This window comes from Gallinula chloropus, assembly GCF_964237585.1.
Source record: "Gallinula chloropus genome assembly, chromosome: 3".
In the NCBI taxonomy this organism is placed as follows: Eukaryota; Metazoa; Chordata; class Aves; order Gruiformes; family Rallidae; genus Gallinula; species Gallinula chloropus.
The window spans coordinates 12168628-12181927 of NC_140087.1; the positions used below are offsets into that span (position 1 = coordinate 12168628).

At 43.8% G+C, this 13300-nt stretch overlaps 1 protein-coding gene across 1 annotated transcript in view; it reads left to right on the plus strand.

The window, feature by feature from the left end:
- PDSS2 (decaprenyl diphosphate synthase subunit 2) overlaps window positions 1-10746 on the plus strand; it is a gene marked incomplete at its 5' end in the record, with an annotated part of 115007 nt that extends 104261 nt beyond the window's left edge. Inside the window, 2 exons of the mRNA XM_084262291.1 lie at window positions 2012-2047; window positions 10240-10746. Coding sequence (XP_084118417.1) covers window positions 2012-2047; window positions 10240-10398 — 195 coding nt within the window. The 3' untranslated portion in view covers window positions 10399-10746. The remainder of the gene's footprint in view (window positions 1-2011; window positions 2048-10239) is intronic.
- Between the last annotated feature and the right edge of the window lie 2554 nt (window positions 10747-13300).

Genomic DNA, 13300 nt, shown 5'->3' on the forward strand with positions numbered 1-13300 from the left:
CTGCTCCAAAAGCGTTCTCTTAGACCATGTGTTTGTGGTCTGCCTATCTGATGGGTTTTGAGTCATTTCATGGGGCATTCAGGGATTCTTCCTGGCAAAGCCAGTTAACTTCACACCACCTCGTTTATTACGGAAAAACGCCGTAGTATTATGGTCCATTGCTACTGGCACATGGTGGCCTTTGATGTTCAGGAGGAAGGCTGAGCTGAGTTGGCCGTTGGTGTCTCCACTGTGCTGGTAAGCAAATCCTTTTCTCTGAGAGCCCAGAGCCCCAGCACTCAGAGTGGCCGATCTCCAGCCGATCAGTGAGACCTAGAAAGTCATCCAAGTTCGGCGGGAGCGCATACCTTTCCCAAATCAGGCATAATACCTTTGAGAAAGCTAAACCAGATGCAGAAGTCTGGTGCATAGGGGGCGGGGGGAAAACCCAGTCTTTGTGTCTGAAATCGGGGTCAGTAAAAGTCAAAGGAGCCAAATTACTGGGCGGACAAAAAGAAAGGAGGAAAAGCAAAGGTGTGGTTGTAGTAAAGGCTTAGGAAAGAGATAAAGTTGCTCCTTGGAGAAGCACAACTGCCATTGGCTTGAATGCTTGAGAGGAACAGAGCATGAGGAAATACCCTTGCTGTTTGCAGTGTGGATCAGAGGCCGGAGGAGGCATGCTGAGCACACCTCTCCTGCTGCTGCCAAGGCTGAAAAGCATCTTCCTCAAACATGTTGGCAAGTCCTCTGCCTCAGTGTGACCCTGCACATAGGCAACCATTTGTTGAGGAGCACGTTGCTGGGGTGTCCTGATACACACTGTAACTACGAGATGCATTTTGAAGAAGCCGTAAGGTCCAACCACTAGGAATAAAAGTTGGCAAATCAGAGGGATGGGAATACACAAATAAGGAAGCAGGTTTTGGCAGCGGTTTCGCTACTCCCAAATGCTGTCAGGCTGTTTTCTTAATATGCATTCCAGAAAGACTGACTCTTTAAAAGCTTAAGGAGGGCAGCAAAGCACTTCTGTGGATCAGTCCCCTTTCTCCTTCAGCGAAATCAGTTTTGTTATCTACCCTGCTCCTTCCTGTTCTGCTCTCTTGGTCTCTTGTCGTTTCTTTTGTCTATTTTTATTTTTCCTCCCTTAACAAAAAAGGAATTTACTGTCCAAGCCTGTGCCACCCCAGCGACATCTCTTCAAAGCTGTGCTGGCTACATAGTGTTCCCCCTCAGTGCCGGCAGCAGCTTTTCCCCTCCTGCCAGCTGACCTGCTCCTCTTGGCTGCTCTCTGAAGTCCCCACAGAGGACACAGAGAGGTGGTGCTCCTTCTCTACACCTTTTCAAGAGACTTGTTGCAGAACAACTGAGGTTTGTGGTCTTCCCTTGTGGAGGCTAGAGAGAAAGGCATGAGTGATTTCTATATTTTGACTACATACTTTTCTGCATCTGGGCAAGAAATTTAAAATTTGTTCATGCTTCTTTCTGAATGTGTTCAGAGTTACAGGTTGTATCTGTCTGCTGCTCAAGCAAAGGGTGATGCTCATGCTCAAACGCAATTCTAAACCAAAAGCACCTCTAACCTAGGTCTGATAGCACTGATGTGGCCCTGACATCCCCCTGTGAGAGGTGGATTACCTGTCTGCAAATCACTATAGAGAGATCTCTTTTAAGCAAATAAATCCTGTTGTTGCTGTATGAAGTACAGTTTATTTCGGAATCTCATGGGATAGATTAATTAATGCAAACAGCAAGATTTCTTAAGACCAAAACATTTTGGATTCAACAAATGTTTTATCTACAAATCATAATGCAAAATACTAAAAATTACATTGAGTATCTGCAGCTCTCAGCTGAAAGAGAACCGTGTTGTATAAGCTGGTAACACATTTGGTTGTATTTTAGGTTTTCCTATATCAGTTTCCTAAAGAAAGTTGGTCATGTTTACAGTACCTCTTTTAATTGCATTCTTTATTCTTACAACTGTAGTTTGTAGTACATAATGTCTTATTATATATCTCTCTTTCTCTTTAAGGCACAAGGAAAAGGAAATATAATGGACTACAAGAAGGTTGGTAAATTACATTTCAATCTCATTATTTTCAATGTCTTTTTGTAATATTTTTGAGGATATTCTTGACAGTTGAGAGAAACTTCCTTATTAAAGTCAGGTTATAATTTGTGCATGTGTATATGGAGGGAGAGAGAATGGCTTGTGCAATTTCTTGATTTCAAAAAGCCCCTAATAGTCAGCTGCACTGTAAGTACCAAATGCAGCTATTTAATAATCACTTTTGCTGTTATTTATCCCATTTACTTTCCCAAACTCCGTTTTGAAATCAGGCTTCTGATGGCTTTTGCTGTCTCCTTTCTCTGCAGTCGTTTGCAGGTTAGCTCCCATCAGTGGTCTCTATGTATTGACAGCAGTGTGCTGTCACTTTTTATTATTACTTCTTAAATCTCACCTTAATGCCCTGCCATCTATTAAAAAATATGCATACTCGTGTTTTTAAGGATTTCCCTTTCTTCCAGTCCCCATTATGACTTCTGGCTAAGTCATTGTGGCGTTTGCAACTGGGACTGCTCAGGCAGACCTCTGAACTACCTACCTTACCTAGTGAAAGAAGCTGGGACACCAGAGAGCTCTTGGATCACTGCAGGAGGCAGCTGAGGAGGTTCCCCTGGTTGAATACTGGAGCATAGAGTGCTTGTGCTGGAGTCAGAAGATGATGTCGTGTCCCCAGCTCACTCACTGAACACGATCCTGACTTGTTGAGTCTTATATAGATCATGAGGATCCAGTTTGTTACCTCCAGCATCAGTGGGAAATAATATATAAATTATTGAGCTGCATGTGTGATTGAGAATTGCAGCTTGAAGGGTGCTACAGCTGTGACTGATTGCTGCTAGTATGGATGGCTAACACATAGGAACTCAACCTTAGCTTGCTAGTTAAAATCCTTGTGCTTTTTCTGGTTTTTTTTTCTACAATAGAAGAAAACTGATACAACTGGGACTTTCTAAATCACCACTGAGAGCACTAAATTTCTTCTTCTTCAAATATGCCTGAGTATGTGAATGTTAATGGTGCTCCTGTGAATGATTAAGCTGGGCTACTTGCTTTTGAAAGTCCAGAATGGATTTTCTCCTTTTAATTGTTACAGTTGTGACCTGCCCAATGTCATTTCCATAGGTTTTGTAAAAAAAAAAAAAGTTAGGAAGAAAAGCATCTAAAATGCTCTACTGAATTAAATATTTGGCCATGTATTTTAACTGAAATTATTTTATATTTTGGATCTTCCCCATCAAATTGAAAAACTGACGGAGTGCTTGGGCAACGTGGACACTGGAACAAAAGGAAAGGAGGGGGAGAAAAGCCATCAAGTTTTGTATTTTGAGCAATTGACTTCAGCCAGAAAGGATGTGATTTTACTAGCACTGGGTAATCATCTCTTACACAGGCACAGAGATTATGAGTTCAGTAATGATAGTGAAAAATTGTCCGTGGATTTTATGAGCTCAAACAGTAATCAACTTTGGGTTTACAGAAGTCAGCTTCAAAACTCTAATGTCACGTCCCTCTCTTCTGTGTTTCTTCATTTAAAATGAAAGTAGTCATTAGTTACATCCATGCTGGATGAACCCAGTAACCTGTAGCTCATCCCAGCGTCATAGCTTGGCCAGTGCGTGCACAAGGCATGTCCTGCAGCAGAAATTAGTATTTCTTCTTTGCCCTTTGCTGTGTTGTCCTTATTTCTGCATCACTGGAGTCAGTGTTTGGCACGTTGTTCAGTCTTTTCTTCTCAGCATCAAGGTCCCCTCTCCTCTTTCTATTCAGTTGTTTGAATTACTTCAGTGTTCCTAATCAAATCTGGGGCTTGTTTCACATTGAGTCTCCAAAATATCTCCTCTTCAGCTCTGTAAAATCAAAGGTCCCTAAAACTAGTTGTAGAACTTCTTGAAAATTTGTATTATTTTTGTTCTCTTAATTTGAATCCTGAACTTCAGTGTGCCACTTAGTTGACAATAAAATGCTCTTCCTTTAGTTGAATTCATAAATAAATGTATGCAAAAAATTGTTAGCTGTTTGCCCTGCTTAAGAGTGGGTTTTTTTCCTTACTCATTGTGGCTTCAGTTAAAATAATGGGTGAAAGTAAATTTGAGAAGTTGAGATCTAACCATTTAACATCCCTCCTTAAAAGGCAAAGATCTTCAGGTTTGAGACTCCTCAAAAATCTTCCATCTTTCTTTTCATGCATGTTAAATTAAAAGGCCATCCCTGATTTTTTTCTACTAAAAAACTATTTAGATGGTACTAGTAAATGTAGTGAGGGCTCTGACATAAGTAGAGAGGTGAAATACTTGTATTACTTTATTAATTAGGTCTGAGGCTGTCATGTCAATAAGGTCACTATGTTCTGCAAAACTTCTTTGCTCTTCTTTTTCTCCCAGCTTTTCTCAATCTTTCTAGCAGGAGGAGTTTGATGCTGCAAAAGGCTTATTTTGAGGTCTGTGTGTCTGAATATATTTTCTCAATTAGCATCTGAGTGTTTCACTCCCTTTTTCCGACACCATCACGCTGTATCCAGACAAATTATTGATCCATCACTGGTGTTTGAAAGTCTCTTCCAGAGATGAAAAAACAGTTTCAGCTCTGTTTCACTGGTTTTTCTCAGATAACAAACCAGAAAGTACCGAAATATGGCAGGGCCAAAACTCAGCTGTGTCATGGAAAGAGACAGCAGCTTTTCTCTTGCCTTCATTTGTATGTGGGATTTTGGTAAAAATCTCAGACTCTTTAAAATCAAAAAGCTTTTGTCCATTTTACATCCACTTTGCATGCAAGGTAAGCTGTGTAATTCTGAAACAACAAATGGAGATTCTCAATTCCTGTTGTATAATACTGATTAAAAACTCTCCACCAAAGTCAGGGCCTTAATGGTACTTGGAATTACACACTTATTAAATGAGTGTAACGAAAACACAACTAGTAGCAGGAATGAATAAGGAGTAATTCTTGGGTTCTGGCCAAGGCTCTAGAAAAACTGTAACACAAGGGTAAATGAAGAAAGAAATGCCATGTTTTGCAACCAGTGAGTATGCTACTGCAAGGGATCCTTGCTTTTCTAACAGCAACATTCAGAAATTATAAATCCAGTCAAGTGGAAGAGGATGTAGGAAGACTTTACTTCTTTCACTGCAGCGCTGTCCGTTTGCTCCGCGCTCAGATGTGTTTGGTAACACTACAAAAGCAGCCAGAACCATTCAACAGCAGTGCTTTTCTCCTTGGATGGAATTAACCATATCTGAGTTACCAGGGTGTACATCCAGTACCAAAAATCAGTTACATCTTTGTTTTTAACCAGTGGGTATTTTCCATGGCTGCTTGGGGGTGAGAATCCAGCACAACTTCTGTTCCATGAAAGCAAAGATCTATCGCATCTTTTAACATAAATACCAAGTTAATTGCTTATGCATGCTAAGATGACAGTTACCAATCACTATTTGCATTAATGTGATTTAAGAAAGTGATGCTTTTTGGTAAAAAGGCATGAATTAACTACCATCATTTAGATGTAAATGCCAGTGGGCCTTGTTAAGTTCATTGTGAAAGACATGGAAAGGCAGAAGGAGGAGGGGTTGGTGTCTCTGCTAAAATATTAAAGGGTCTGTACAATCAGTCAGTGTCTTGGGGTGACTTGTATTTTGGCAAAGTGTACTGCGAGAGCTGCGTAACAGCTGGAGGAGCAGCCTTCCCTGTGAGCAGGCTGTCTTTCCTCTACTGCTGGGGGTGACTCTCTCCAGATTTGAGTCTCTTCCTAGATAAGCGTTTTTACATTGTAAGTAAAAAGAGAACTTTTCTCTCTGTCAGATGAGCAGTGCTGCCAGTGGAAGCTTCTACAGGGTGTTTATGCCCTTTAGAGATGCACTTCTTTACCTGTTATGTAGAAAAAGTTTCTAAGAATAAATTGGATAAATACATTAACTGCTCCAATTCCATATCATTCTCCAGATATAGCCAACAAAGATGTGTAAAAAATAAATGTGTCTCTGTCATTATGAAGCAAGGCATTTAAGTGATTATCCAGTCCACTTGCAGAAGGAAAAGCATAACCCTGTGTCCAGCCACCAAAACATGCTGAGACATCCCAAGGTGCTTAGAAAGTAAAGGAGAAGAGTTGATCTGCAAGCTGTGAAACATGTCAGTGCCCTTTGCAGGTGACGTTTCAGCAGCTCACTGAGCACGGGGTTCCCACAGAAGAGAAGCGAAACCTGGGGAAGCTGGTGCAAAGCACGGCAGACGGGGCGTTGGTTACTCGGTCATTCTGCCCCAGACCAAGTTCAGTTTTGTGTTTGGGGATTTCTTTTTGTTTCTGTGAGTACTGTGCACTTTGGGAATGTAGAATATTTTGGCTCGCTCCAAGATCAGAGAGAAAGCCTCATGAGTGAAGAGTTCAGGTGTTAGGAATTTAGCTGTTGGGGATCATTCTTCTAACACAGCAAGAAAGAAATCTGACATGACTTTTAGGATATCTTACCCCTTCATTCATTCTAAGTTTGACCATTGCAAAAAAACCCTGCCAAAAACCAGTGTTCTCATTCTCCCTTGGCACATAAGATCTTGTATAGCCAAAATACTCACCACATATTTCTCCCTGCTTACTGCTCAGGGGTTGGACTAGATGACCCTTGAATGTCCCGTCCGCCCTAACACATTCTGTGATTCTATATGCAGGGATTCTTCCCTCCCCCAAATTTGTTGTCCGTATAGGTAGAGCTATCTGAAAGGAATCTTTCATTTGGCTGAGAAATAAGGCAGAAATACTGAATTGTAGAATGCTTTGAGTTGGAAGAGACCTTACAGGTCACCTAGTTCCAACCCCCTGCTATGGGCAGGGACACCCTGCACTAGACTAGGCTGCCCACAGCCTGTTGGTCATTGATTTGAATCTAGATGAACCTTCTCAAATCCAGTTAGAGGCAACTTCTGTTGGATGGCCACGTAAGTACCATGTGTGAATCTAGGAGTTGATTTGAGATTTACCACCGCCGTCACCACTTCATTACACTCTGTATATTTATAACAAATTAGTTGAATCAAAAGCAGTGTAGACCCTGTCAAAGTTGTTTATCTAAATGCAGGCGGTCCCTTGCTTATTCATGTGCCTAAATACTTAATGAACTCCCCCCAGACATTAATGCTCAATGTAGGAGCAGGAACACAAATTCACTAGAGTTTTACATATGGCATGACCTAGACAAGACAGGGGGTTTTTAATTTTTCACTTATGCTCTACTGCAGTAAATAATTCCTTAGTTTAATGTCTTCCTTGCTCCTAAGCAGAGAGGTGGGACATGCAAGCATACTCTTGTGGTTTTATGGTGGACTTGGAAGGGTAAGAGAAGTGAAGTTCTCATCTTCTGTTCCCACAGGTAGGGCCAGAACAATGAATGGACAATATATAGAGTTACATGGCCATTGCTCTAAAACTACCTCTGTATTTTGTCCAGTATATTTTAATGTGAGAGGTGGACGCAGCCCCGAGGCCGTTCTGTATGCTGAATTTAAGTAACCAAAACCTAGCTGGTGATTTTTCGGATTCTGGGCACCTTTAGAATGAAGGAGGAGGGCTTAGTGCCAATGGTCTGAACGAAAGCTTCGAAGTTAGAATGCAGTATTCCAGCTACCAGTGCAACTGGAGAAAAGTCTGTTGGAGCAATCTGTATTTTGACTTGTATTTGGTTTAACTTACTGAATGTCACTCTGAGGAAGGTTGTGTTTTAATGATGGATAAGATTTCTTCCTACAACTGGCAATGTTTTTGCAGGAAACGATGCCATATAAGTAAAGACTAAAAGAGCACGTTCCTTTATTTAGAAGAAATTCGTTGGGGAGCATAATTAAAGTTTATAAAATAACAAATAAAAGTAGTTAATTTTGCTTTTCTGGTTGCTTACCTCAAAAAATAGCAGGTCCTTTCCAAATGAAATTAAAAAATAACCCATCTAGACTGGATACATGGATGCAGTTTTTATGTACTTAGTTTGTGAAGTTCGTTACGTAAAATCATTGAAGCTCAAAAACTGAGAGGGACCATAAAAGTGTAACTGTGTAATAAAACACAGCTGAAGGCTTGAATTGGGGATTTTTGCATACAGGGGGCTCTGAAGCCTGGTTTCCTATGGAGTGACATCCTTTAACTATCCCCCTACAAGAGGTGGGATGTTTCATCACACAGGACGATCTCTGACTGAAAAGCTGAGGAAGGAGCTTGCTGTATGAGGGAGAATTTTTCACTTTGAGGTTTCTTGGGCTTTGCCCTGGAAACATTCAGTGGTGGGTTGGACCAACTGCTGTTGTAGCAGGTCCTCTGCACTTAGTTTGGCGTGGGCCTTTGCGGCTGTTCGGGCTTCAGGGCACCACGTGTGCCCGAGGGCTTACCCAGGACAGGCGTGTGAATGGATTGTGTCCCTGCGTGGGAGCTCTCCCGCTCCCCAGATCGGGTGTTACGAGTGAAGTCACAGCATATCTGCAATCCTACGTGCTCAAGCAAAGTTCATCTTCCTCCAGCTTGACTCTTTAGGAGCTCTTTGCTTTCCAGTTTAGGTCTCAGTGTGTACTTACAGGAGCATTACCAGGTACACTAAGCCTCTTAATGAGCTCTAGTGCGCCAGCAGCATTGGCTCTGAGATGTGTAGTACCACCTCGTGGGGCTGTGCCTCGAGGAAGGGGGGAGGAACAGTTCTTCATGCTGCTACACCTCCCTCATCTCACCTGTTCCCCACCTTTGCTGGGGAGCTGCGGTTATGCGGCTGGTTCCCAGTCGTTCGAGGAGGCGTTGAATTAACTCTGTGATGCGGTTTTGCCTCGGGACAAGTTCCTTTCCAGCACACGGTGTGGGAAGATTCTAACTGAAGTGGAGAGTAAAATTTTGATGAACTGGGACTTTGAATGCTCAAGTGCTGTAATATGCTTTCAGCTAATTTCATCTTTAAATACAGATAATGAATCCACTTCAGTTTGTGTTCAGATAAGAGATGTCATTCATTCCGTGTGAGCACGAGTTATCTGTAGAAATGCATGCCTTTTGCAGTTTGGTCATGGCTTAGGTATTTTTTTACATGATTTAAACTAGATAGATAAGGTTATACTGATGTACTTGTAAGTGCATTGGGGCGTTGGGCTGTGTATTGGAGGAAAACATAATTTATAAACCACTGTATAATTAGATACTGTCTATATATGTATTCAGGAAAAGCCCTTTTATTTTTTTTAAGCTGATATGGTGATGTAACCCACCTATGAAAGCCAGCTGGGACACATGGAAGGTGGTAAAATGCTGTCAGACCTGGGTGCTCAGGTCGCGAGGCATCAGGCTGGGGTTGGGCTGGGGACAACTGGAATTTAGGGTAGGAAAACATTAATGGTGTTTCACAACAGTCTCATGATGCTGCTCAAGGAAAAATCATTTTTTCAAAAAGCCCTTAATAAATGTGATTGCTGTTTGGAGCTTCAGTGAAATTGAGGTACGGGGAGAAAACAACATGTTTTATTTGGCAAGTTTGTCGCTATTCCTTCACGTGAAATTTAACCTGTCATGTACCCAAGTTTATCAGGCGCCAGATCTTTCCAGCAGCTTGCTGTGAAAATGTCTGTTATTCCACGTTACTGTTTTCTTTCGCATGGGGTGTATCCCAAACCACTGACAAACTCCCCAACTTCACTGAGAAGACTGAGATTACGTGGCTGCAGTCGGGCACAATAAAGTTTAACACATCCCGTTTTACTGACAACATTTGCTTTTGTCCCCACATGTACTCAGGGGGTAAATAGAAACCTGTATTACAAAGGGCAAGAGTTCAACGTCTGTCATCCTGTGCCTGTTTCCAAAACCAGGGGATGGGATGGGTGTTGATAAAACCCAGTTTTTGACTGCAGAAGACAAGAGACCGAGCAAGCTAGTTCTGCACAAAAGCTTTCAAGGCAGAGGCGTAGGTATGAAACACCCAGATATTTAAATTTTTAGATTGTTTCTTTAATTGTGTGCCCTTCAAAGAGCCAGCATCTTTCAGGTGATGTGCTTTAAATTACCCACAGCTCCACCCAGAATGGAGCAGCTGGGAGAGTTTGGCAGCTTTGCCGCACGACTTGGGTTCCTGCCTTTACCTCGGGAAGGGGTGGTGGGAGCTTGTCCCCTTGGACCTGACTCTGCATGTTGGCATTACCCAAACCCACCCCTTTGTACTTGTGTTTTCTGACAGCTGCAGGAAGCCATCAGGGCCGGCAAAGGTGTGACTTCTGCCATTGACCTTTGCCGCGGTCATGGGAGCAGAGCGCTGGCGGCCCTGGAGCGCTTCCCTCCCTCCGAGGCCAGGGCCGCCTTGGCCAACATCGTCTACGCTGTGACCAGGTTTCCCTGACCCACCGCCCCGGGAGGAGCCGCTCTCCCTCCGCGGACGGGAGCCACCCAGCAAGGACGCCCACGACGCCCTGCGCCGCTGCTCACCTCATCCCCCCGTCCTGTCCCGGCGGAGAACGAGCACCGGCTGCTGCCGCCACCTGCAAAATTGAGGGGAGGGTGGGGGGCAGAGGGAAGAAAAAAAAGGTCACAGGCGGCTTTGGCTTGTTGTGCCAGAAGCGCACTTGAGGCTGCACCGGCAGAAATAATTAATGAGTCCCGTTTCCGTGACCTCAGCAAATGGACAGGAAATAAGTCGGTATTGATTGGGCACCGTCGGGGACGGCGCCAGGGCGGAGGCCGGTGGTTTTCCTGCCCGAGGGATGGAGGGGCGCGAAGATCCCGCTCAAACCTGCCTGGAGAGAGCGAGCTGCCGAAGCCGGGAATTGATGTACCCGCTTCTCGAGGGGAAGGGCAGTTTGGGGGGTGGAATGGGGACAGCCCCCTGTGTCTGCGTGCAGTCCTGTCGCCTTGTGCTGCTTTTGAGTATCCAGATGTAAAGCTCCCCTGTGCCTGATGCTTCCCATATTTGCAAAACTCGCTGAGAAAATCTGTCAGGCCTGGTAAGTAGGAGCTTCGAAACGTTTAATCAAATATTAATTTGGGTCTGTTAAGGGAAGCGACTGCCTGGGCTTTATACCACACATGTAAAACACGTTACTCTGGGTCACAGGATGGGGCTTTTCCAGCTCTCAGGGGGAGGGAAAATCCCTCCTTCACGTCAAGCACTTTGTTTCAACACATTCTTCCACACAAGAATCTCCCAGGTTTATGACACTTGTGTTCATGAACGCCAAATAAACGTTAATTTGTAAGGCCAGGCCTTTGGCAGCGGGGAGGAAGGAATGCTCTTCTGTGAGCACAGTCTTTCACCGCGCCGAGCAAAACGCAGGCAGCGCCAGAGAAGCTTTGAACCTCTGTGTGTTGAATTTTCAAGTCCAATTACAGACAGCATCTAAGGTGCACCAGAAGCCTGCAATTTGAGACCGTCTCTGTTTTGTTCATAGGAGATGATTTTTGTGGTTTGCATGCATGCAATCTGAGAGCGCCGTTGACAAGAAGGCTGAGTTTACATAAATGATCTAGATTGAGACTCAGCTACCTTTCTTCCTTCTGTGGTGTAATTACAGCCCAATCTGGAGACAGCTAGCACAGCAAACAGATTTCATTACATTGCTCGCTCAAACTCTTAAGTGGAGTTATTTCTGTTAAATTCTCTCCTCCTTCCTCCCCTGTGTGCTCCTTCCCCCCCATCACACAGCTTGTTTGTCACGGAGCAGCGTGTTGCGTTCCACCGAATGCAAAATATAAATAAAAACTCTGTCCTCTAAAAATACACCAACTACATCCTGCATAACATATATAATATTCGATGCCTGTGTTATACCATAATATTACATGTATAATAATCACCCTTGAGACACAATCTTTCCATGGCAGCAGCGTCCTGAACTCGGGACGGGCTTTGTTCTGGAGATTGGCTTCAACACGAGATCGCCGCTTCCTTGCGCTTCCTTTCGCCTGCCTGCCCAAGACTCTGGCACTTCTGCTGGAGTTGGTGCTGTTGCTGCAGCAGCAGGAAGGCTGGAGCCAGAAGAGGAGCGCGGAGCAGCGTGGGTTATCCCGGCAGCGGCAGTCACCGGCATCTGCCCTGGCTAACCAGCGTACGTTTTCACCTGTGAAGTGCCCCAAAGTTCTGCTAATGTAAAACACGTGTTTGAAATACAAACGTCATTTCAACCAGAGTCAGATTTCTACTATGATTTTTTTCTCTCTCTGTTTTTCACACAGCACAGACAGTAGGAGCCGTATGTCTCTTTCCCTTTGTCTTACATCTATGCTGATTGGTTCCTAATGATTTAGGGCTGCAAGGAGCTTGGGCTGGCTGGAGGTATTCTGAGCCATCTCACCTCAGTTGTGTGAAGGAAATACCAACCACTTTGCAAAACTCTGTACACCTGGTGTATTTGTTCATGAAAGTACAAGGGGGTTTATTTGTACTTTTTACTAATAAAGGCAAATCAGCAAAAATTAATGCCGCTTTCAACATTTTTTTATCCCTGGAAAGTTCTGAGTGCTCTTATTCTTCAACCTTAATTAAAAAGAAATCAACGTGAATTGTCCCTTAACGCTATTACCAGGTAATCTTGCATTTAAGGTATTTGCCTTTAATTATTGAGCAATTTGTCTTGTCTTGTTTCCACCAGGTAAACGACAAAGCAGCACTATGCCCTGCACCAGATTCTTGCTGAACTGATTGCTGCTGGGTAGTGTTGGAGTCCCCACATCCTACATGAGTTCTGAGCAGTGGTGGGACCTTAGGGTTGTTTTGGTTTATTTTCTTGGTTCCTTTTCCCCAGGTGCCTTCCTAAGGGAGTAGGGGGCCAGTGAGCTGAGGGTGCCTGAGGAAGGCACACACACAGTTTACTTCAGTCACCCGGGCATCAGAAGCTGGGTTCTCTTCGGCTCTGCAGGCTCTTGCTTAGAGGATGATGGAGAGCAAGAGAGGTCTTGGGTGCTTGAAATACTGTCGTCTTTCACTGGAGACCCAGAGTCTTCTTTTGAGGGCCCAGTGTTCGTGGTCTGAATGCCAGATGCTAGAGCCTCTGATCTCAGTTGCATCAGTTTCAGAACAGACGGTGTGCAACACGCAGTGAAATTGCCGTTTATGTGCTTGGATTAGGGAAAAAAAATAAATTGAAGGTCTTCTGCTTTCCTGATTTTCTAGTGACCAAGAGTTTGCAGTACAGACAGTGATTAAAGGGTTTGGGGAGCAGGGTGGGGTTTGGTTTAGGCAGTTAAGGACATACACCGTTTCCTTTCCATGCCCTTGTGTTTCAGAAGGGCTTTGGCAGAGAAAATTG